Here is a 27,254-nt window from a genome sequence, read left to right on the forward strand (position 1 = left end):
GCCAGGGCTTCATCAACCTTGGCTGGGTCCCCTGGACAAGGGTGCCTGATGTTGAAAGACCTGAAACACCCAGTGACCCAAGGTAACATCACTGATGATGTTTCAAGGTGCATCAGAGAATGTGTTTTAAAGTTAGTGTATGTTAGACACTAGGCACTTATGGATTCACTGTGCCACCTGGCAGTTTTACAGAGTAGTGCAGTCCTGCGGCAGGTTATTTGAAAAAATAAAAACGTGTTGAGTTCTACTTTTCGATGTACCTTGCCATGTTCTTTGCTGTACACTGCAAAACACTTCTGGAGTTCACTTCAGCATTTTGAGTGGCTGCATCTGTGTTATCTTGTTTTGCGATTAACCACAAAAACAGTGAGTGAAAAAGAATACTTTATTAAGGCATAAAAATACAAAAGGTACAGGTGACATGAAAACATATTTTCTTGTCACAAAATAAATTACAATGATAAATAAGAACAAAATAATTGAAATTTCATGTGTTAGATCACAAAGTATTAAATATTAGAACAAAGCAAACCAAAGCTCTTCCAAATGTGGTATGTGGTACACAAGTAGAGAAATTCACAAAATTACAAATAATGTCTTGATGGACTCTTCATAAATCAAAAAGCATGCAAGAGAACAAAAACTGAAAACACTGAAATGTAACCAAAAGCAGATGTATAACTGGGCAGATAAACATTAAAATCCTGTATTGCTGTTTTGTTTAATGGGCAATTCAAAAATTACTTACTATAGTGCAGTGGTTCTCAAACTGTGGTACGCGTACCAGGAGTGGTACGCGGAGTGCCCCCAGCTGGTACGCCATATGACCCTGGAACTTTGTTGTGTGTGCTAAAAAATCAGGACGGGTTTTCATATTTTCTATTTTAAGACTTGTCGAATACGCAGCCTACGTACTACAATACAGTGCGTGCTAATACTTGAGTGGACACAGAGCTACAATGTAATTCTATACCACTCTATAGGAATGCGTGCTACGAACTAAGTGACCAATTGTATTTAAAAAAAAAAACTTATCTCCAGTAAATAGAGAGGTAGGAGAATTAACGTGATTTTGGAACAATGCCAATGTTGTAAACACAGGAATGCATAGAAATGTGTGCTAGGAACGCTGGTAATCTTGTGAGCACAGGAAAGCGTGATAGATAACAGAAAAATATTTAAGAACTGTTCTAGGTTAATTTGAGAAAAATACACCGAGCGTCTCTGTGTTTCGCTCCCATGCGCATGAAATAAAAACTTCTTTTAACTTCTGAAACGGAAAAGGGGAAAAATGCAAGCTTGCGGATTGCTAAAGCACGTAAGCCCCACACTATTTTTGAAGAACCTTATTTACCGTTGGCAAAAGAGCTGACACGTATTATGTGTGGAGAAAAGGCTGCTAAACAGCTCAACCTGCTGCCCCCTCAGAAAGACACAGTCACTCATAGAATTATTGAAATAAACAATAATTTGCTCGTTTATGTTAGATACGAGTTTGAGGGTACGTCCCATGAGGACTTTCTGTTCTGTAAACCGCTACCAACAGGAACTACAGGAGAGCACATATTTCAGCTTTTGAATGAATTTATCAAAGAGAATGGCATCGACTGGATAAAATGCGTCGGAGTTTGTACAGACGGTGCTAGAGCAATGACAAGCTGACACAGCGGTGTAGTTGCACGAATTAGAGAGGTTGCTGCAGAAATGAATCGGTACATTCCAACATCTACTGCGAAACCTTTGCCGTCAAGAAAATGCCTGAGGATTTAAAATCTGTTAAAGACTCTGTTGTGAATTGTATCAAGGCTCAAAAAATGAATTCACATCTGCTTTGCTCAACTAAACAGGCTCACCCCTCTCACTGAAATGGTGCTTTTTTATTGTTTATTTTTATTTGTTGTTGTTCCAGTTTTTTCTGTAAAGGGCTTTGAGAAGCCACCTTTAAAGGCGCTATATGAAATCAAGATTATTATTATAATATGTATTATATGTGTGTGTGAGAGTGTGTGCACACGCGCGCTCATGTTGGTCATTGAGAATTTCTGGGGTTCCTATGAGAAGATGACTTGTAGGTGGTACTTGGATGCTTTGGTTTGATCAGGGGTGGTACTTGGTCCAAAACGTTTGAGAACCACTGCTATAGTGTAACCAATGCCTTGGTACACATACACTTGTAAACAAGAGACCAATACATATAATCAAAGTTGATAATACAAATGTGTAATTAAAATGTAGGACATGATGCAAATAAATTATATTTTAGCAAATCAGGCAATTGTTTCTGTAGTTACAGATGTGTGGCTGTTATACATGTCCAGTTAAACAAGATTTGTACCATTTCTCCTCCTTATGTTCAGCTGTATTATACTGTGGGTTTGCAGTGCAAAGAAGACAATGAAGATAACAGCACATGTCAAAATAGTTTTGCTGTTTGCATCGGTGGGCAAACTTCAATGGGATGCATAACACAGGAAAAAAAACAGAAGCAAAAACATCTGTTACATTTCAGAATATCAACAACAGAATAAGAAGTATTTCTGAAAATTTATGTTTTATTACAAAATGTAAATATTTATATATTGAGGCTTAGTTAAGAAAAGCAATTTTTCATTTGTCTGCCCTTAGAAAAAGCAACACAAATTCTAAAAAACTAAACCTATATGTTAGCTTAGTTTATATTTGTAACAGATTCATAGAGAAATTATGTTTTTGTAACTCAACAGATTACAGAGAAATTGTTTTAAAAACAGTACATATCAACAGACTTGAAATATTAGTGTTATACTTGGCTTCATACAGTACACTCAACATTTTAAAATGTCATGTTTTAAAACAAGAACATCTACACAGTACAATACAGGAATGATCAACAATCCCAGAGAGCCACAATCCAGTAGATTTTAGAGATAAGATTTAATTTGTAAATTTCTAAATTGACCAATTAACCCACTTAAGATATTTTCTTCTATTCCATAGTTACACAATTTCAAATAAAGATATCATAACTGTGTAGCTCTTAAGGACTACAAATGGCCATGCCTGACATAAGTGAAAGTATTAATTTCATAAACTAGAAATCATTACTAAAAAGCAACGTTCTTTTTAAAGCCTTAAGCTTTGTTGTAATTTTCAGGTGGTAAAAAATTAGTTTTATACACAAATTCACTGACTTATAAACAGAGTATCATATAACATTTTGCTTTTAGCTGTAAAATGTTATATTTAAAATGTATTCACTTATTTATTTATAAGTGAATTTGTATGGGAAACAGCACGTCATAAATATACATATACACACATAACACTATGCAGAAAAACTAAACAATTACTACCAGAGCTTTTAATTACAAACAGTATCCTCCAAATATATTCATAGCCTCGAGAAAATAGGAACAAAAATATTACGTGACAGAATAAGGTATGGATTGGACTTAAAAAATGTTACAATTGTTATACTGTAATTGTAACACCATTGTAAAAAGTCTCCTTGTCATAACTGAATGCCGGAAAACATTAGAGTCACATTTATTATCAGATGCAAGTATTGCTTTAAATAAAATTCAACAAATGCAAGTCTACAATAATATTTCTGCTCTTTGGAAGTGCAATGGAAGCTTTTGGAAAGATACAGAAATTGGAACATGGAAGTTTTCTCGTTCCAAGCTGGAAACACATGGTAGACATTCAGTAGCAGCATGCTTGGTTTATGCTAGAAATGTAAGACTGCAAACAACGTGATCTTCACAAGCAGAGTATAAATTAATCGACCATTATTCATTATTGTACTTAACCATCCACTTCTTAACTGCTTTATCCAAAACAGAATCACGCGGGAACTGGAGCCTATCCCAGCAAGCAACGATCATAAGGCAGGATACACCTTGGATGGGACATCAGTCCATAGCAGTGCACAGAGACAAACATGCATACACTCACACTAGGGCCAATTTTCCCAGAAGCCCATTAACCTATCAGCATGTTTTGGGACTATGAAATGAAGCCAGAACATCCTGAGAAAAACCATGCAAACACAAGGAGAACATGCAAACTCCACACAGATAGTACCCCAGGAATTGAATCCAAGGTCCCAGCACTGAGAGTCTAACCACTGTGCCGCCATGCCACCACATATAGTACCCATTATTAGGACTTTTAAGGCTACTATTATAGTGGCAACCCTTCCGGAAAGTGCATGCAAGTGTACCTTGCTACCAAAGGCTCTGGGACAAACAGATCAGGAAGCCTGTGCTGAAGATCTGCAACATGAACAGATATCTTCTATTTATTGTCTCTAATATAGAAACTGTGGTTGGGTAGCAAGCCTCAACCGAAAGGAAACCATAAATAAAAGCAACAAATTTGCCAATCTAAATTTGAATCACAATTGGGGTCATTATGGGGTCTCTAATTTTAAGTTGTTGTTTGCAACTATGGGTCCTGGAGCCCTTTTAAGAATGGGAAAATCATGAACTTCGACATTCTGGATATCCTGGTCAAATACCTGGTTCCTTCTCTCATAAAGTTCAAGTTTGGGAAGAACTGGACATTCCAGCATGACAATATTCCAAAGCATACATCTAAACCAACAAAGAAATGGTTAACGGCCCACAAAATAAATGTTCTCTACAAGCCATCTCATCCGAGGGTCTTAAAACAATTGAACACTTGTGGTTAACACTCAAGGAGGCAGTTCAGAAAAAGTAACCAAAGGGTCTGAAGGACTGTAAAAAGTTGGTCTTTAAGTCTTCTTCTTTTGACCTAAGAGTCCTATATTTAAGGAACCCCCTAAGTAGACCCCAAATTAAAATGTTTCCAAATTCTACTCTAATGAAGGTAGATACTTCCTTCTTTTTTAGAACGGACTTTTGATCCAATGTTCCTATAAATCTCTTTTCCATTCGCTTCCTTTCTCTTTATTTACATTATATACGTATCTTTTAAGCAGTGCTCTCACACAGCTGGAGTCTTCCATCAAACTCCCCTAACCTCAGCCAACCATCCCTTTTTAAACTCCTAGTAAATAGGGGTCTGTTATGTAAGGCTAGAATTCCCACGTGAGTTACTCACATACAAAAATGTGCCAATCAGCCCATCTAGAATTTTCTTAATTTGTTCATTGGGGATTGAATACATCAGGGGAAGTGGGTAACTGAATTAATTATTCTTTAACTGGATACATTTAAAAGTATAAAGACAGCTGGACTCTGGCCATCCAAGGCTGGAGTGTAGCACCAATGTCATAATGCATGGATGGCAGTCCCATACATTTTATCATTTATCTACTACTTTATTAGTTTTCAAAGAATGTGGTTTTGTATAATACTACAATTCAGATATCCTTTACATGAAAGGATATCTGAATGTTATAAAAATCTGGTGAGACAGATCAACACATCTTAGCTAACACATCAGTATGTGCTTACTTATAGGTGTAAAATACTACATAACAAAAACTTAAGTACTACATGTCATTAGGCAACTCTGAATATAAGAAAAGAAATAATCCAATACTAATCAAAGTTCAGAAGAAACATTCTACCTTGTTGCAGAATGTCACCACACTCTCATATCTCATTTTACCTTTATGCCAGAGATCACACATTTAATGCTTTTTAGGTTTATGTAGTATACCATATTTTTTAAAGATTTACATTTGATTTTTGCTCATGTTTTTAAAGTTGATTTACAAATATAAACATTTTAATTACACAACAATCTCAAAACAATAGCTTTCTCTGTAATGTCACCTTTATTTTAAACATGTACTTTAACAATATTCTACAATACTTTTGGGACTGTTTATTATTTCAAAATTGTGCAATACAAAGAATATTGTTAAAATAATTTGCAATGGCAACTTGAAAATAAGCAGAAGCAAATTTATTTTTTAGTGGGATTCTGAATTGCATTCCAGTCCCTGGTAGCCTCAGTTAAATGTCTCTGTCCATGAGATAACCATTCTTCTTGATTATAAAACATTCTTGCACAAAACCAACACTTAAAGATTCTTGCTGGAGAAACTTCAGGGACAAATCCCACAACTTGGTAATTATCCTGGTGAATTTTTTTAAATTTCATTTTTAACATGCGTCTTTCTGTAACTGGACCAGTATGTTCCAATTGTTCAGACTGTTTCTTTATCCTTTTATGCAAATATAAAGAAAACTTAGCTCTTTCACAGAGAACGACCTTGAGAACATTGCCTTTATATCTGTTTACAGTTCGCATAACACTTGTCACTTCAAGAGTATCTACTGCAGGGTGATTGAGAACAACAACAGGTTGGTTGATAGAAGGAAGCTTAATTAACTGGTCATTTCTTAGTGGAGTAAGACAAAGACTGGCTTTTGCTTTGGGTTCAACTGTGGAATATTTGCAAATTTTTACTTTGGAAGCCATTCTGCATTTTTTGTTCTTGGGCTTCTGGGATTTCCATTGAGGAAGTTGTGATGAATTGAGCTGTGAGTGTATTTTTAGATTTTCTTCCAAGATTTCATTCTCTGCTTCCGACCTTTTCCGTTTTATTGTAAGATTGGAAAGTTTCCTTTGGGGTAAAGAAGTTTCAGGACATGTCTTTTTTTCTTCCAAACTGGTAAATGGAACTGGTCTAGGAATCAAAGTCTCAAGACAGTCTTCATAGTCCTGGCTGGTATTCAATGTAACTTTTGACTGTAAAGACTGATTTGGATTTAAAATTCTTAGTACAGCACCTTGTGGAATAAACACTGGTGGTGAATCTTCAATTTCTCTACCCTTTCTCCATCTTGGTGTTTGCATTTGATTTTTGCTACCATCTTGATTATGGGCAGGATTTGTGTTTATTTCTCTCAAAGAAGCCCCTGTCTTTGAAGATGTAGACAACTGTGACACCACTGATTGATTGGCTTGAGGGTCGTCATCATGCTGCTTTGAGTTCATTTCTGGTTGCACAGGAATTGTCTCATCCACTCGAATTGCTTTAAGAGCTGTGCCTTCATGACTAGGCATAGCATTATCCAAATCTTCATAAAAACCCACAACGTTTGACTTATGTTTTGGAACACTGGGGGAATACAGGCAATTATCTATATTCTCTTCCATTTCAATACTGGAAGAGTGTATATCTTCTACAGATTCAGTTTGATGATGCAATACCTCTTGTCTTTGACTGTTTTTGTTATTGGAAATCATCATTTTGGGTGAATTTGAGGAGATTGTAAGAGTAGGTGTTTCAACAGCTTCTTTATCTTCAAATGCAATGCACTTTTTAGACATTTCTCTGGAATCTCTCTGCACCTTTATAGTGCTCTTAATTTCTTGAACAGGTTGAGAATTATCTGGGAGGTTTTGTTTCTTGCCACATGTAGTGGACTCTGAACATTCACAATTGGATGCGAAATAAACCGCACAATCATATGTAGGAGTACCTTCATTTGTATTTTTACCATTTGTAATTTGTGCATTGCAGGTCATTGTTTGTGGTTTTTCTGTGATTTCTAACTGTGAATCTGGTAAACTTGCCAAGTCATTTAAAAAAATGTCTTTATGTGTCATGGATTTTGTAAATTCACTGTTGTTCACATCATGGTCTGCTTTGTTGTCATTGTTCCTAATTTTCTTCTGAGAAAGTTTATCCAGTACATCTGGTATATATTTTTTCACTTCATCATGCTTCTCAGAGATTTTCAAATAATTTTTGCATCTATTGCCACAAACACCATCCAGATTTTGACCCCACCTAACACAGTCTGGAAAATCTTCAGTGCCACAACAAAGAGAAAATACTGATGAAATTACAGGCCCCTCTTTATTTTCTAATATTTCATCATTAGATTCAGTCTCTGCATTTTTCTCAGTGTTATTCCTACCAAAAGGCCTAAAATCTAAATGTTCTTTACTTCCTCCTAACACAGATTCGGCTGCACAAGGAATATCTACTGAATTTTCAAAGTTTCTTTGATCTGTTGACAAAAAGGAGTCGGGATCTTCAGACATCCCCTGATTAGGAATGTTCTGAACATTAGGCAAGACTGACAGTTCTGCAGATTCAGAGCTTTTCTTGTCTTTAAAGGTATTTGCAACAGCCTTTTGTGTGAATCTTGCTTTAGGCTTTTTGCTTGTTGTTAATGTTTTGGTATTTTCACACTTTGGAAGGAAATTACATGGGAACATTGATGTAACTATCTGTTGTGATCCATCTGCTTCACTGTAGCTACCAACACGGTTTGCCTGGTCCTCTTTTTCGTGGTTTACGTCACTTTCTGAAACATGTTGGGAAATAAATTTCAGCTCAAGCTCCTTTGAGCCATTTACTCTATGTACTTCTACGAGTTCAACAAAACAATTAGGGGGTATAATTAAATCTGGAGGAGCAGCAACCATCAAGGGAATATCAGGATCTATAGGGTCATTAAGTGGAGCTATGAGTTCCACCTGAACATTGGACGGAACACTACGTTTTGGTTTAGAAGAGTGTTCTGTAGGGGCACTGTTGACCATTTTGTTGAGAACTCCATCTGTTAAAAAGCCTTTGTTACTAGCAGTAACATTCACAGGTGTTTCACAGGTGTTCACGGTGGAAGGTAGGGCATTTTTTGTAGTTATATTTTGCTGTGCAAAACGTTTAGATTCCACCACTGACCATTTAATAGGCAGTGCATCTCTAATGATCTTTGAATCATTAGGTGGTCCTTTTCTTTTAACAGTCCCATGAACTCTTTGAGTGTGCTTTACAATATAGTCATTCCTAACTGCACCATAGTCACAGAATGAGCATTTATAAGGAAATGTCCCTGTATGCTCTACAAGATGGCGCTGGGATTCACCTTTTGTGTAAGAAATGTGACTGCAGTAAGAACAAGCAAACTTAATTTCTTCATGCTGTAATACATGTTTCTTAAACTGTGTGTGGTCTTTAGATGTATAGCGGCATTTGTCACAATGATATTTATCCAGCTTTGTATGTTTTGTTCCAAGGACTTCCTGGAAGTTTTTTTTGGAGATTTTTTCTTCTGGGTTTTCCATATTTGAAAATAACACATTTTGTTCACAAGTTGAATTCATTTTCCATTACTCAGAATACTTCAAAGTACGTTTTTGCCAAACCCATGGCTATACCTTTATGCTCTTTTCTTAAGTTGCTCCTCCATTTATGCAATGTTTGAAACTTTGGGCAAAACTTTCATCTGCTGATACACCAGCCTGAATGAGAAAAGAAATTGAAACATTTTTTAGCTGTACCTGTAATGACTTTTTCGTGAAGATTATGCCACTAATAAAACTGACTTTTTTAAATTTGTGGACATTCTCAATGTCCTACTGTTGCTGGTTAACAATCTCAGAATAAAGAGTTACTAGCCCAAATCGGGGCAGAAATATTGAAGAAATGAAATGCATCGCAGTACCATTGTGTGATAAAACAGCACACTTAAGTGCTATATCAATATGAAAACTATAAAAACAGACAGTGATCACACATTTTAATGTTGAACAGCTATGTAAATGCCATTGCACCTAAAAGGGAAGTAGAACTAGCATGCTGGAACAAATCAAAACCTTGGAAATCATAAGATGGATTAGCAGTGGGGTTCAGCTATGTTTTGCATTGTTTTGCCATCTAGAAGCTCCATCTTAAATAACAGAAAGGGTGCAGTAGTAAAAGCTGAGGTAACTTAATTTTCTGACAAAAAAACCTGCTACATTGTTGAAAAGAAGTGATAACATGTTTCTCAAATGGATGTTTATGCCTCTATTCAGTGCTCTATTCAATGTGCTCTCTGAAAAATATTACTAATAGTTATCTTCTGCCATTCCAGATCTTTCAATTCACTCCTATCTTAATTTATGCTTTTGTTTATATGGCACATTGCCTGACTTTGACCATCTTCTTTCAAACCACTGCACATTAAAACATTGGGAAAAACATATTTAGGGTATATATCACTTTCCCATTTGATGCAGTAATAAATTACTAGAGAAGTTTATTATAAGTTTTGTTAAGGTTATAGCACAGAAAGTTTGGATTTGTAATGATCTTCCCATGGCAAAAGATTCTGAAAAACTGCATTTACCTTGTTATATCTTTCAGCTGCATTTTCAGTCTTGAATTCATCCTTATGACTTAGTTTTTTATTTGTGTTCCTACCTTTTCAATAGGCATCAATTTATTTCAAAGGGTGACTCATCTGGTTTCTAATCTTGATCCATTGTTGTTCAGTGCACATACCCTGTCGTTAGGAGACAGAAAACACAAACATGTTGCACATTTGTATGCATATGTTACTAAAAATGCATGCATTACATTGATCATGCACAGTGTGTTAGTCATTCACACCTTTACTGGGCACTTAACTGACATCCAGACATACCTACAAATTGGTTGACATTAAATTTGGAAAATAATACTCAAAATAAGCACTCACTGTTTATCACTCAAGTTTTGAATACAATTATTAATTTAAAAAAAACTGTTTAAATTATTTGTAGTTCATCAAAAAAGGCATTTAGAAAAAACTGATACCATTGCAAGTCATTGTGGGTTTCAGTGTTCCTTTACATTGTCTCAATCATTTAAGTTGGATTTTTTAATGTCAAAGTCACTCCTCTCTAAGCTCCTCTATAAGCCATTTTGAATTTTATTTGTTATGGATCAGTAAATGCAGTATTTAAGCATTTACAGTAGATGACCCACACTGGGATAATCCGGAAGCAGGTCAAGATAAAATACAAGAATATCATCCAAGTGGTAATACACAATACAGTGTAATGAAATAATCTGAATAAAAATGTTCCAAGGGTTTACCCAACAAGAAGTGTGAGCAGGATAAGAATTTGGTCACTGTTTAACTAGAATCAGCTCTCTCAGCTCTGCCCCCCTTTGACCAAGATAAATAGGAGGAAGGTCATCATAGGGTACAGGGGGAGGGGAGGAATTCTCTCCTTCCTAAGGGTATAATGCAGCAGAGCACATGCAACAATGATGTCTCATCCCCTGTATGGGAACACCCTCAGAGGGTCATGTGCACATTATGTGACACCATGCATAAAACAACATTTGATAACAGGAAACAATGTGATGATGGAAACTAAACACCTAAGTGCAGATCCCACCCATTGTGGGCACACACATTTATAACTGCTTTTGATGTAATCAAGATTCATAGCTGTAGGATAGAATTTTATTTTGTTTTTTAATTAGCACACTGATGCTGTGAATTGACTTTCTGTTATCAAAATCAGCCTCACTTGGCCCTGTGGGGACTTTGCAGTCAAGAGCACCTATTACATTGGAAATATTGCATAAGATGTTTAGATCATAGTATATAGATTCAGCAAACAGAAGCCCCATGTACAGCGGATAGAATTACACATGAGAATTTTACCAGCTATTTCATGAAACCCCTGTTTGATTTATATTTGCTATTGTCCAGCCAGGAAATGTTATGAATGCTTTCAAAAACTGTTGTAGTGCAAACAACCTTTCCTTATTGCAGAACACACTGTTGCTTTACTGAATCACTCGGAGCTGAGCAACCACGCACAGGATCAACAATGTATGCACTAAATAGATTGTGAATTTAAAGCATACATATCACTCCACAAAGCTCTAATGTCAACTGGATCCCTGAAAAATACATAATTTTTTGCAGGATACTGAGTGGTCTTTGGGTGAAGCTCATAACCACAAAGTCAGATGAATTTCAAAGTCAGATGAACCTGCAAGAAGCAAATTAAGAATAGAGGATAGGTTGCTATATTTACTTAACCAGATATAATTCAATCTTGCTTTGAGAAGCCAACAATCCAGACTTTTGTAAACATAATTACTGAAGTAACCTTGTTAACTGAGTCATCACGCTTAGTGAAACAGCCCCAATCACACAATTTACTGTTTACAAAGACTGTAAATCTCTGAACCCTGGCCATCACAAAACTTTTTTTGGCCCTTTTTAATCCCTTGTACCATCAACAAATCCTATTGCAAATAGAAACATGGCATGTTTGGTACTCAACTATACGCTGATTTCCTCTTGCTCTCCCTCACACCTGAAGAAGGCTCAAGAGGTTAAAATGTTGTGTTGTGTTTTACTACGTTTCAGTGTGGAATTATCCTTTGCTGTATGGTTTCCATTGTAAAAAAGCTGATAGCTTTCCACTCATGTATTCCGCAGTATATCTTTTGCACGCAACTTTGAATCTAAACTTTGTTTGGCCCCGTTGCCAAGTTGCATGATGAGATATCAAACAGGTCTTTTTATAAAAATTCTGTGGAGGCATGTTTCATTCATCTATGCAGGCCAGTTTCACGGAGAACGGTGTTAATTCTGTCAATTTAATTTATGACGACAATGTTTGTCAACAATGTCAATGATGACAAGATGCTCATGAAAATCTACAATGATGAAGACTAAATGTCTTTGCACTTTTTAGTAAATTAAGATGATGACACCCATTTGACAACACCTCAGATGAAAATGAATTTCAAACTGTATATTGCAGCATGTTAATCACTAAACATTAAAAAGTCGGTATATTTTATAAAAGCAAGATTGCTCAGTTGGACAAAAGTACACAACCTTCCACCTTCATCATAAATAATTTAATTATTCATACATGTTTTACACATCAAAGTCTTTAACTTGGTAACTTAGAGGGTTCTGGTTTTAACGTGCTTGTTCTAACATTATTAAGCTTATATTGTGTACTTCATAAAAAGTTATAATGTTTTATCCTTTTCGAAGAATGTTTAGTAAGAACACCACTTGCTGTTATTGTAAAAAGATAAATGTTGTAGTGATTTAACATCACTTGATAGTTATATGAATATGGAATCGTGTAACTAAGCAGCTAAAATATCACAGTTGGACATTTCAGAAACATTTTGACATCAATTTCTTTTTTTAAAACTTTTATTGTCCTTGTAGTGGTAATGGACAAAGCACTGCACCCAATGGTTCAAAGGGCGATCAGAGTAATACTTTTGGTTTGTTTCTTATATAGTGAATACATAAAAGTAGTCCACTATTATAGCTTGTTGTTGGCTCTGGCACGAATTTGTGTATCTGGATAAATTAAGTGATGATACTGTGATTAAGAATTTCTTCGCGGAATTCTTTAAGTTAAACAAAGGAGGGAAGAAGGATTATTTTTACAATTGGCACTCCAAGATTCTGACTGATTTAATTCCCCTCATTTAGCTGAAACGGATAAAGAAATCATGCAGTAATTATATGTATTGGAAGGCGCTCCGTTTTATTAACAGAAACTCCGACTCAGTCATGTGTTGTACAGTGTTATAGAAGTGGGTAATGTCATCACCATTAAACAATGTGCTTATCGCGCAAATTCTGCTAAACTAAAAATTAGACACAGAGTATTATTGGACAATGTTGTGAGGCTCTGGCGGAATTTCTCTCTAAACTGAAGAGTTATAGAGCAGGCACGTTGTGTATCGCCTCTTTTTACACTTGTAAGAACATTCCAATGTAAATGCGACATGGAAGATATTATTAACCTTTTAAATCTGAAGCTGTAAACATTACATCACACCTGCATGTCAAGATCACGGTTTCAAAATAAAAAAACATCAAACCTTTGAATGGACGAGAACGTCATGATTGTTTCGCAAGGATGTGAAACGTGACAATTTGTTACAGTTACCAACAGGAGAAAATTTTTTTTTTGTATTTTTTAATTTATTTGTGACAGCTGCAGTGGCTTGCAATGGCTGGATAGTTAACACTTCTCAATTGCTTTGTCAGTCTGTCCATGGGGGGAAGGGGGACTCATATGCTGGCCAAACGTTTAAGGTCAAATTCTTCCACGAGGGGGTACCTTTAAAGTGGAGATGACGGCACCGAACATTTTTGGCGTGTCCTCATTTTAAAGCCCAGGCCAAATATGAAGATAGTACATATAGTTATAATTCAAACTGAATTGAAAACTACACATCCCAGTTAACATGGTGGTGCTCATGATCCTTGTGTTTAACCAACGAAACAGGGCAAAAAATCAGTCACATGACTTTGGGGCTGAGTTTTGAAAGCTTAAATTATCAACAACAAAGCAAAGTTTACATTATAGGCTACCTTAAACAGTCAGTTAAATGACTGTGTATGTCGCTTAAGCCACTTCTATTTGGCTTTTTAGTTATGTAGGCGGGAAGACACCTCCAACCCCTTCCCTCTGGGTGCCTGACTTGTTACTATCTTTAACCGTTCCTTGACTGAATCGCAGTATGGATAGACACGTACGAAAAAAAGTTAATCCCAGCTACAATACAAATATATTTTTGTGGTAAGGGGTAGCAAAACATCAGTATTTACCGCTAGTAATCAGTGTAAATTGAAATCTGAGTCTAAATATATAGTTAAAACATCGACAAACAAAGCAATGTAGGAAATGCACACTTTTTCTGCAACAGAAATACACATAGAAAATAAATCCTTTCTGACATCTCAAATCAGTTTCGATCAAGGTCTCTAAAATGAACAGGAAAAAGAACATTTTCAGAGAGCAATTGCGTTGTGTTTATGAAGAATAAGTTATTAGATTTATGAGCAATCTAATTTCTTATTCGCTTAAACAGTGACATTTCAACTGCAAAAGATTGCACCAGAGACATCATTATCTCTGCTTGTCATAGACGTTCAGGAAAGTGTGAATGAAAGAAGTCATGTCAAGTGCAATAATTCGGTGATCAATAATAACAGTTGTAGGACAAGAAATAAAAGATAGAAAAAACTTTTTTAGCTTTTTAAGGCTTATACTAAAATCCAGTCTACAAATTAAGGAAAATGAAAATTTAAGACGTTAAAATGCTAGAAGTGTAAATAAATATTAAAATACAAAAATACACATGAGCAAAAAGTTTAAGAAATAAAGCAGGTGTTACTTTGAAATAAGCAAACAGAAAAAGAGCCATGACTAGACAGTGCAGAAGAGGGATGCAGGAACACTTGCCAAAGCTTAGATGTACAAAAAAATCACAGAAAGGTGTGTGTTACAAAAGAACATGCAAACATGAAATAAATATGGCAGACAGTGACGGGCTGGAATAATCAGGTGCATTTCTGGCAGGGAGAGTATGAAGGATTGATGAGATAGAGTCAGAATATTAGCACACATAAAAAACAGCAATTCTGTCAGAGAGCCTTATATGAAATAATAAATATGGTTTCACAGGCTTCTCAGATAGTTAGGTTAGACAGGTAGATTACCAGGCGAAAGGATTTGTAAATATATTTTTCTAAAGCAAGTCAGTTTCTTGCAACACATAAAAGACATTTTTCCAAAAACGTTTAGCCATTGTCTCTAATGAAACCCCTAAATATAACATAGAAATCTAAGGATTTTTTATTCAATGTTGGTAGCAGGATAAACTGTCAGGTTGAGCTAAGTGTATGTTTTGTCACAGAGATGCTGCAAGATGTGAAAACAGTGAAAACAGGTATTTAGAAATGACTCATTTCAAGAAGACGATTTTCAGAATAATTATAAATCTAGCAGGATAGTGAAAGTACAGAAAATAAGTAGTTAGATTGATCAGATTAGTATGCAAAGCCATTTAGCAAAGAAGGTGCAAGATGAGTGACAAACTAGTATACTTTACCAGGCAAAATCTGATCATGTTTCTCTATAACAATAATAAAAATCTTTATTTTATATAGCACCTTTAAAAGTAGCATCTCAAAGCAATACAGTAGGTGTAAAAACAGTTTTAAGGACCACAGATTACAAAGTAAATACTTATAAGAAAGGCAAGCAGTTAGAAGGTCTACCGAAATTAGAAAATGAAGCCGATACAGACACTAATTAAGTCTTCGGAAAATAAAGGTTTTGAGGTTAGATTTAAATGCACACAGGGTAGGTGACTCTGATATCACTGGGGATACAAATCCACAGCTCTGCGGTGTAGCCAGGGAAGGTCCTATAACCCAGAGAATGTAGATGTTATTGAGGATAGCTAGAAGAGCAGAGTCAGATAGACAAAGGTTGCAAGATGGGGAGTAGACAGATAATAAACCAGATAGGGACTGAATGAGGATGAGGATTTTGAAGTTGACTCGAAATCTGATAGGAAGCCAGTGCAAGGACTTAAAGGCAAGTGTAATGCATCCCGATTAGGATTCTGACCGTCAGATTCTGAACAAATTGGAGATTGCTCAGTGTGGATTTAATTACCCCAGTGAACAGGTTGTGGATTTATTAATTCTAGATAAAAAAGCCTTTCTTGATTTCTCTAGTTCCCATGGATATATGATATTTGTGATTTAAAAAAATTAACACAAGCAGTTTTGGGGGATTTTAGTGTTGGCTGAGTTATTGCAGGATGTAGGTAGGAAAAAGATAATTTGGGGAAAGCTGAGGAATACACTGATAACACGATCACTTCCTAATAGGGTTAGGCATACTTTTGACAAAATTACAGTAGATGTTATACACTACAGAGGAAGATGATGAAGTTAACCGACTGTATGTTTACATAGATACTAAAATGAGGATTGCATAATTTAATTTTGAAAGCCACTGAGACATCTGGTACTATTGTATTTATGGAAAAAACCTACAAAAAGCATGCTAACAACTGTGCCATCTTATTCCTTAGGTAATACATTTTATTTTTATAAACAGTTAACATTGTTAGCAAAATATTTTGAATTATATTTTACCCTATTTTGTATTTAATGTATTTTCTGATAGTCAGATTTTATGTATATTTGAACAATGAAAATATATTTTTACAAGATGCAGGGAAAAGTCCAACAATTTATTACAGTGCTAAATTTAATATTTTTTATTACTTATAGTAAAAAATCTTACAGTGTACAGAGAGATTCTTAGCTGATCACGAGGAAGAAAAATCACCCATTTTTCACACGTAAAAAGCGGTTATTAACTATTTAAACCTGTTTTTTATAGCTTTTAAAGTCATGCAATAGTTGCATGAGTTTAGTCTTAGTTAAGCAGGAACATATCATTGTATCTTATTTTTTATTTCTTTTTTAAAAATTGAAAAAATCATTTGCCCAGCCTAAGAGGGGGTGCTCTCCTTGACAGCTGACACAAATTAACAAAAACGCCAATATAAACATCATATTTACAATTTGTTGAAAATAAATATGTAAAGTTCTCTAAAGCTTTCTCAATGAAGTATGAGAATTCACCTAGGGAGCTGTGTAAGCATGCTTAGGCAGCAAAAGATCAGCTAAACAGGGAAGAAAATGCTTTCAGAGAAAACAATGTTTCAGGTGTGAAGAATACAAATCCCCAATTCAATTGCAACCTAAACCATTCCCCACACCCTGCCCCCACTGCGATTAGAATATACACAAACAAAGCACTGAAAGCTTTACAGCAGATGGTCAGGTGTTACTTAGGGATAGTGCGTAATTATGGCTTTAAGAACTCACACCTGAGATTCGATTAATTCAAAATAAGTTTTTTTTTAAAAACTGCACCAGGTACTTGATCTTGTTTATATTAAAGTTATATCACTGGGCAGTGTTGGACGGTGAGCTATTTTGTCAGCAACCTGCTAATCTGCTCAACACCTGTAGAAAACATTATTTTATTTCTGTAGGGAATGAGTGTTGCATTAACAAAATTAAAGCGTTTCAAATGTTTAATTAAGAAGTAAAAAGAACGTTCAGCTTACACAAAGACTCAAACTACAGTATGGAAAAACAAGTGTTAAGAAAAAACAGGACATTTGATTGCTGGTTGCCTTATATTTATTTTAAAAAATGAAATAAAATAAAATAAAATGAAAACGTGTTCCTGCCTAATTCAAGCATTGTGTGACTTTAAAAGCTGAAAAAATGGTTTAGATAGCAGAAAGTCACCTTGCTCTTACAAGTGGATCTGTTAAGCAAAGTTTTCGTTAACACAACACAACTTTGTCAGTGAAAAAAATGACCGCGGGCACTTTTCCTTTCCCCCCATATTCTCATGTACGAGTAGAATAGGCAAACCTTCCAATTAAAGACAGGTTCCTTTCGCCCAAGAAACTCGCCACACCCAGACTGTTAACTCAATCAACCCTTTTTAATAGCCTTGCAAATGCGCTCACACTTTAGGATATCCACTCAATGCGCCACATGTGTCACATTTACTGCACATGTCAAAACAGTTGCTTTCCGTTGCTGATGCGCTTTTATGCTCAGCTTCTAAAATTTCCTTGTAGTTGTAAAATTGCATATAAACATTCAATATTAAATGGATTAAATCATGCACAGTAAAGAGATAAAATGATTAAATCGTTTCAGTAACCAATGCACCACGAGTTATCTTTGTCAGTGAAAAAAATGACCACAGGCACTTTTCCTTACCCACAGGTTGTTTAAAAAAAACTAGCTCTTAATGGGCTAATCCTTCTGTCATTCTCTCTGGTGCAGTGCATCAGCTTGTCAGGTGACTGACATTATTTCCCCCCACTGCATTCTGGGGAATGTAGTTTTGACAAGAACCTCCATCTTGTCTCTATCACTCTCTCACAATTCATCATGCGGGAATGAATCAAATTAAAAATAAAACATATTTACAAAGAAAGTGGATTACAGTACTGTTGGGTATGCATGATTAGCAACATGGGGTCATTGTTATGATTTCTCTATTATTATCAAATCCCTCAATTTGTGGTTATTTTGGAAACATTTTGACATGTTCCTTGTAACTACATTGCTGTCGATATTGTAGCTGTAGACAAAATGAAACACTTGGAGTTTGTAATGTAGGGTGCTCTGAACAAGTTAAACTTTGTTGCAGGATGTTGATGCATTTCCCACTAGCTATACTGTAGTGGCAGTATAGTAGCAGTTTGAAATTATTTGTTGTCATTAATAAATCACTTAGCTTCGAACATGTTGTGATATTTAGAACTATAAAAAATGTCAATATGTTGTCCATAATATTTGCTATTTTAGCACACGCCTAAGCCATTACACCACACATGTAATCACAGCTGAATTAATTAAATAGATGCAGACATTTACAAAGAAAGTGTACTACTGTGATAATTTGAGCTATATGAATATAATTATATCGTTATTTATTTCTTTAGATACGCAATTGCATATTTTATTTCCTATTAATCAAATGCTAAAAAGTATCCATGTTTTTAATGCGATAACGAGCGTAGGTATTCACAGAAAAGGTTAAAACATTTAACTTTATATGAAGTATATAACTTAATATAGTTAGAAAGAGCAAGTAAAAACTTTTTAAAAATAACCACAATATGTAACCAAATGAAAGACTTTGATGCTTAAAATGTTTAGGAAGAAAGTGGAATACTGCTGTGTATACCAGCCATATAATTTACATAATATGTTTTATGTTCCAAAATTAATATCGTTTATGACCTTCAGACGTGTTATGCTCCTCTTCTTTTTATGCTCAGCTACTAAAATTTCCTTTTAGTTGTAAAATTCCATATAAATATTCAATATTAAGCGGATTAAAACATGCACAGTAAAGAGATTAAATGATTCAATCGTTTCACTAACAACCAATGCACAACGAGTGCCCCTGTCGGTCATTTTGGCTAGCCAATCACGAACTGCAGTACAATGTGGCAAACTGTGGGTAATTTCGCTTGGTATGGGGTTGTACCGTGCATTTTGAATGGCTGCATCTCTTATTTGTTAACTGGGTTTGGCTTTATTGTGGGAGAGGCTGTTGTTTGTTACTATCATAAGAACTATCATAAGTTGTTATACTGAACTTATTATTTTGATTTTGTTCACTAGTATTTAAACACTCAAATGGATTAGATCAGTGGTTCTCAAACTGATGACAGAATCCTCTTCCATCAAAGCTAATGTCCAGCAGCCATATCACTCTGCAACTCACAACTGGCAACCCACTGAAGCTAAGCAGGTGTGAGCCTGGTCAGTACCTGGATGAGAGACCTCCTGTGAAAAACTAAGGTTGCTGCTGGAAGAGGTGTTAGTGGGGCCAGCAGGGGGCGCTCACCCTGTGGTCCATGTGGGTCCTAATGCCCCAGTATAGAGGGGGACACTATACTGTAAACAGGCGCCGTCCCTCGGATGAGACATAAAACCGAGGTCCTGACTCTCTGTGGTCATTAAAAATCCAAGGGGGGTTTCTTGAAAAGAGTAGGGGTATTACCCCGGCATCCTGGCCAAATTTCCCATTGGCTCTTACTAATAATCCTTCATTACTCTGCTCTCCTCCCCACTGATAGCTGATGTGTGGCGAGTGTTCTGGCATCCAGGTGGATGCAGCACACTGGTGGTGGTGGAGGGGAGACCCTATTACATGCAAAGCGCTTTGAGTGGAGTGTCCAGAAAAAGTGCTATGTAAGCAAATATTATTATTAATGTCACAAATCCCCAGCAACCTTTTTTCTTACTTTTCAGTATTAGGTATCCAGTATCCAGTGTTCTGCAAAAAGCATTCTAGGAGGCAATTTAGCCAATTATCAAGGAAAAAACTTGTTTTAATTGTAAGCATCGCACAAACCCATTGGGTTTATTTCAGTCATTTATTAATCACATAACTTGTCTACGATTAGCACCCACAGAGTTCAATAAAGCTTAATCACTGAAATACTCTTTTAGGATAAAAGAATCCTAATTCTTAATCCTAATCCTAAACCGTTTCTAATGGCCGGTTCGACCAAGTTAGGGTTTTCTTCTGGTTTGAAAACTTATTTTTTTACATTGTTAGCAAAGGGAAAAAAACTAATAGATTTAATGAACCAGATGACACATTCCGTGGTCTAACCAGGCACAAACAGGAAAAGAGTTGGTAGCAAAATGAGTAAGTAAACCACAGTGAGACAACAATACATGACGTTTTTAAAAAAGAGTACTGATATTTTTTTATAAAGATTGACTTCAAACCAACAGAAACAGAACAATCTCAGTGTGATGAGTGAGTTTGCCTCCTACTTCTACAACTTATTTTCATATTTGGAGTTATGGATGCGAGTTGCAGTCTCATGTTTGGCTCTGCATCCAATCTGTTGTGATACTTTTGTTTTTGTGGAAATCCAGTTTCACACAGATAGGTGGTCACAAACGGGAGAAGAACAGAAAGAGCTTTCTCTGATAGTACTGGATATTCATTTTTGGTGCTGCACCAAAACTCTGCCAACTGCAGTTCGTTAAAAGCTGTTTGTAAGGAAGAGTCTGAAACCAGGTCACTGAACTCATATTCTTCTGACGTGAAGTCTCGAGGTTTCCCTGAAACTATGAATGGATTTTTAACCCAGGAGTAATTCTGCAGTTTTTCATCCTGCTCGTTTGGGAAGTACTGCATGACAGACTCACATAGGTCGTTTAAATGTTGGATGATTTCTTCAGTGAGTTCATCAAGCACTTGAGCATCCTCATCAAGCTCTTCACAAAACCTTTTCAGTGTTGCGAAACAATCGAGCTTGTGCCGTTGTATGGTGCTGACCCAAAATTCTAGCTTATTCTTAAAGGCACGAATTTTGTCACTGGCTTTGAATACAGTCGTGTGCTTCCCTTGCAATGCCAGATTAACTTCACTAATTTTTGTAAATATGTCCACTAGGTAAGCCAATCTGAGCAACCAATCCCTGTCATTCATTCGCTCCTTCAAATCAAAACTGTGGTTCATTAAGAAAGCACACATTTCAGCACGCAGTTCAAAGTCGTACTAGTACCGTTCCGCAAAACAGACATCGAACCTCTGTGTGCAGTAGCAAGGATGTGTGTGTATGCTTCCCATGTCATTCCAAAGGATTTTGAACAGCCTCATATTCAGTGGTCAAGATTTTATTAAGTTTATCATTTTTACGGCTTCTTCGAGGACATATTTAAGAGCAAGTGGCATTTTCTTCATAGCAAATGCATGCCTATGAAGAATGCAATGGCTCCTGCTGCAGTGTTTGGCAATGGTTTTGATTCTAGCTACGGCTTCAGATGTTTTTCCCACCATTGCCTTTGGAAACATCAATGCAGTTTTCAAACGGTATTTTGTTTTTCTCGAAAAAATTATTCAACGTATTGACAACGTATTCAACTCCAGTCATATTAGTCGGTAATGGTTCACACAAAAGAAGGTCCTCTTCCAGAGACTGCTGATGCTGATACCTCACGAACACAAGCAACACTGCTAGTCCTGCAACATCTGTGGACTCATCCATTTGTAGAACAAAGTTAGAACGTTTTAGGCGGGATATTAGTTCAGTCCTCACGTCTAATGCCAAGTCCTTTATCTAGCGAGCACCTGCATCAATCGAAAGGGACACTGCAGATATCTGCTTAGCGGACTTTTCATCCATCATACATTTGACCAGATCGATAGCACATGGCTTTACATGCTTCTCCGCTATTGTGTGAGCTTCTCCTGCACGTGCGATACGATAACTAACAATGTAAGATGCCTCAGTGGCTTTTTCTCTCAAAGTCTGTGATGCCTGAACCATAAACGTTTTTGTTAAAGTTAATTTTGCTTCCGAATGAAAAAATCAGTGTTCTTGCTTTGACAATCTGGATGCATACTTTCAAAATGACAGTGCATTTTAGCATGTGCCATCGAGCTGTATGGGAAGACTTCCGCACATAGGATACATTGAGGGGAACTATTACCTGCGTCAACGAATCCAAGGGATAAATAACTGTCATCATATTTCTGCCTTTTCACAGTTCCAGGTTTATTTTAAGCAGGCTGGCTTTTCAGTTTGTCTTAGTGTCTGTTTCTCCATTTCTACATTCTCAAATCTTACAAACTCAGGTGTCACAGAGGACGGTAAATCCATATTAAATGAGTTTTAAGTCCCAGGTGTTGCTTCATAATTTTCTGGAGTGGATTCTTTTGCAGAAGATGGTAGGCCTAAGTCCATATTCTCTGATGAGTTGGAAGTCCCAGATATTGCTTAATAATTTCCTGGTGTGGATTTTTTAATTTTTTTAATGTCTGTTCTTTCAGCCACCGATCCATCATACTGATACACTGAAGCAGAGACTGGAGTGCAGAGAGACCATTGCTGCTGCAGAAAATCCGCCTTTTAGAAAACAGGGAGTCTCTTGTACGGGAGGAACTGAATTGCGAACTTCCAGAGAAAGGAGCTGGACGACTAGAAGACATGATCCGACCAAGGCTGCTACACTGAGCAAAGACTGGCTGTGTGTGCCTGGTAACGCTGGAGTTAAAACTACTGTGTAGAGCAATGGCAGGAAAAATAGAGCAGGCTCGGGTACGGAGAACTCCCGGATAGCAAGCATCCTGCCAAAAGATACATTAAGGGATGCTTGGGTGTACGGAGAAACTGAGTATAACAATTACAGCAATAAAATAAATAGTTTAAATATTAAAGCTTTTTATAAAGTATATAAACTTTAGTCAGAACAAGCATGTCAAAACCTTTACAAAATAACCACAGTAAATACTAGTGTGTACTATATTTTATGATGTTCAGAGACAATATACTTGTGTTATTTTTATTTGCCAAAATTTCCCTTTAGTTATATAATTCCATATTAAGTGGATTTAAAGACTAAGAGTAGAGAAACAGAATAAATGAAGCAATCTTTTCATTATCCACCTATCCATCGTCTTTGGCCAGTGAACCACATAGTGAATATTGCCTTGTTGTAATGTAGTACATCTAACACAGCAATGAAAGTTAATGCGTGTTCTGTGTGGCTGCATCTGTAATTTAATTCTCGGTAAACTAATTTTTAGCCCTCTTACAGTAACAATATGCCAGAGTGACCAGACCATTTTTAGTGAGGTCATTTATTCAACCTTTATGGGGGGGAACATACTACACACCTTAGAGAAGGGTAGACAGAACACACAGTAAGAGAGGAAACAGGAACGAAAAGACAGGAAGAGAAGATTCTAGAGAGATTTGTGCTGTGAGAGTTCTTCAAATTCCAGAAGAGCCATCATAATAATTTGGAAATTTTTGCATTGCATAACTTTTCACATTGTGTGCTCTGCCAACCTCAGCTAATATAGAGAGCTCTTTGCCATAGCCCTGAACAAATCTGCTTAAAAACATTATTGCTGGATTATTGCTAACACAGGAGATTTGGAAGTCACACTAAAGTCCAACAGTAAATTCACTAGGAACCACAACACCTAAGATTAAAGCATGATGAAAGTATTATGGGGTGGATATTGGCTTAACACGCTTGGCTGAGGCCAACCTCGTGGCCATAGGACAAGGAGGTCAGGACCCCCACGCAGGGTAACCAAGGGGTAGCTGCAGAGGTGGAGATGGAGTGGAGGTGGGATGCAAAAGACGTATGTGAGGGAGAGGTGGGGATGATGTAAGTATTTATAGCGTTTGGTAGAGGAAGGATGTCAGGAGCGATTGCTAATTACTGACAGCTGAGTATGACTGAGCTTGGTTGTTGTCATCCCTCCCGAACTTTTGTTATAAATTCCATTTACCATAAAATATTTTAAAGTCTTTTATGTTTTACTGTCCTCCTGAAATTAAGTTCTACATCTATAAGAAAAGGCAGTGTTTTAGTATGTGATTTTCACCTGTTATTGTTGATTCTTTGAATATCAATTCAATAAAAGAAAAACAAAGGACCTTACATATTCCATAAATTTGGGGACAAAAGCAAAATCAGGCACAAAAAGCTCCTTGTGGCTATTATTTTATTTCCCTTTTAATTATTATAATGCAAGAATGTACATTTTTGACTCAAGATTATTATCACTGAAAATAAATATCAAACCAGGGTTATTATAATTGTTAATAATTACTGTTAAGACTTCTTGAACTTTCTACCTGGAATGGAAGACATTAAAATTTCTAAATAACTCCTTCAGTTATCCATCTCGCATTATATGGAATCCAAGCATACTTGAGAAGTTGCAGGCCTGTTATGTTTTATACAGTATATTTTTAATATAATTCAAAAGAGCTCTGGAATTTCAGAAATAAAAAATGTATTTTCATAAAAAGTGTTACATATAATAAAGTTCTTAGGACCTTTCATATATTTTAGTTTTCTTCAGTTATTAAATAATGCTTTATTATTTTTATTGAAGAACAAAAACTTGCATTTCTATGATATACAGCCTATATCTTAAAAATGTATTATTTTAAACATTATTTTATTCTTATACTAATGGTATGTCACATTTTTCTTCTCGTTTACCAGTCATTCAAAGATATACTTTTTATACCCTCAGGTCATATGAGTGAAGTTTGTTTCCAAAATATTCATTCTCCTTTCTAGAGCATTTTTGAACAAATGCATACGAACATATTATTATATTTTGATATGCCCAACTATTGGCGTTATAACAAACTGTTGCAAATACGATTTTTAGGTACATCCACTGAGATTATGCGTGCAGTTCATCATTTTCTCAACACACCGAAAAAAAAACAGGAGAAATGTTACAAAGACTGCAAGCTTTCAGCTCATTTTTACATCTTTTTTATTTTGCTGGTTCATGCAACAACCGCGTATGAGTAGTTTATTCTGTTTTGCAGACCATGCATTCCACTGACATTAATCAAAACTGTAAATATTATTAACTTTTAATTCGCTGTTGGGATTTTGAGCAGTGTGGTTTATGTACAGGATACAACCCTTACTGCAGACTCTACACGATGGCTTTGCAATGGTGCATTATTTACCTTCAAAGGTAAAAGAACTGTTACAGCTTTAAACTTTATCACATAAACGTTCTCAAATATGAAGGGATACTTCGTCTAATGTGAAATGTATATGTTTAATATTATTTTGTTAGAAAAGCTAACTAAATAGTAACGGATTTTTTAAACAATCGCGTAATACATAGGTTTATGAATCATCATTCTTTTCGAACCAGTCTGACACTGTTCAAACTAAAAAGAAAACATGAGAACATGAGAGCGAAAAAAAACTTAAAAAGAGCATCCAGTGCATATCTGCAACCCGAAAAAAAGCCTTTTCGCGATAAAACGTTCTTAAAACCACTTAGTGTTAATAGAAAACATCACATGCACCCCCTAAGGCTGTAATCACTTACATGTCACAGAAATGTGAAAATATCTTGCGAAAGATACCTCCCCCTTGACACATTCCCCACAGATACTCTTCGTCTTTTGTTTTGCTGGTGCCTTCTTTCCAATATATCAAACTACAGAGACAACGTGATGTTACAGATCTCATACTTGATTGGCCGAAAGCGCACAGAGCCAGTAGACCTCTACATAGACCCAGAGTCAGGCATAGTGATTAACTCTTTCTTGTCGTGTTTTTTCTTGCCGTAGAATACAGTGACAATTTTGGTAATTTCTCTTTCAACCTTTCTTTCTGATTCAGTTACAAAAAACGTAATTGTACATATGGTGATAAAAGGTGAAGATATAATGCCGAGTTAAAACTTTTTGTTTTCATTTAAAGAGGTACATTTGTGTTGTAGTATACATATGCACATCCATATTTTACTGTAAATAATCATCAATCAATAATTCTAGTTGCTAATAATATTAAAGCAGCAGACATAAAGAAATGCATAATTGTGAATTATATACATTGAAATATTTGTACAACACCTAAACAAAAAGGAAGTGATAATATTAATTTGATTAATTTTATTGATGGATACATGCATGACAAAAAATATATAAGCACTTCTGATTAGCTGTGAAATGACACTGTATTTGGAAAAAGAAACGCAAATTCGCTTTATTTTTGCTGGTACAAAATGACCAACAAGCTGAGCTCTGATTGGTCGACGCTGTAGAATTCTACTCGTCGCCGTGGGATTAACTGCGATCATTTTAGCTCCGATACCGTATTTTTGTAATCACCCAGCACAATCGCCCGTTAAAAAGAGATTGCATTATACTGGCATCTAATCCAGATTCAAATTGTAGCATACTGCCTATATGCACAGACTGTATATTTGCAGACACTACACACTTTACCGATGTCTTTTAATCAAAACGTTATTTGAAAGCATTGACAATGCACATAACATAAAAAGTAGATATTCTAACATTTCCCTGTAGCATTTAGACCATGTATTCGTTCCTGTCAAAGATTATCCAATGTGTGAAGCGAGAAATCCAGTAACTTACCAATATGCTAAATCGAATTTCAAGAAAATATCCTGTTTCTTTAAAAATCCTTCAGCCTTCAATGTTGGCTGCAAAGAGAAATCTCTGCTACAACAGCTGCTCCTGCAGCAGAATGATCGCCATTTCTGTCGTTTGCCCGGTATGATCCAAGGCTGTGATGAGGCGCTGTAGAGTTCACAAAATGGAGTTGAAAAATGCAGGAGTGGCAGTAAAGAAATATCACTTTCTGACGCTGTAA

The 27,254-nt window shown here is 36.0% G+C and overlaps 1 protein-coding gene across 2 annotated transcripts; it reads right to left on the minus strand.

Moving 5' to 3' along the window:
- Positions 1-367: 367 nt before the first annotated feature.
- znf518b (zinc finger protein 518B) lies at positions 368-27,181 on the minus strand. Of its 2 annotated transcripts, none has more exons than XM_088628540.1 (3): positions 27,017-27,181; positions 10,124-10,205; positions 368-9,180 (listed from the first exon to the last, which is right to left on the minus strand). In XM_088628540.1, the coding sequence occupies exon 3, from the start codon at positions 9,040-9,042 to the stop codon at positions 5,881-5,883; it is 3,162 nt and encodes a 1,053-aa protein (XP_088484666.1). In that variant the 5' UTR covers positions 9,043-9,180; positions 10,124-10,205; positions 27,017-27,181; the 3' UTR covers positions 368-5,880. The 2 variants fall into 2 exon arrangements, with proteins under 2 accessions (XP_088484666.1, XP_088484676.1); XM_088628550.1 differs by lacking the exon at positions 27,017-27,181 and adding an exon at positions 25,960-26,263.
- Between the last annotated feature and the right edge of the window lie 73 nt (positions 27,182-27,254).

The sequence above is a fragment of the Lepisosteus platostomus genome, chromosome 1 (assembly GCF_059453375.1).
Source record: "Lepisosteus platostomus isolate fLepPlt1 chromosome 1, fLepPlt1.hap1, whole genome shotgun sequence".
Lineage (NCBI taxonomy): Eukaryota > Metazoa > Chordata > Actinopteri > Semionotiformes > Lepisosteidae > Lepisosteus > Lepisosteus platostomus.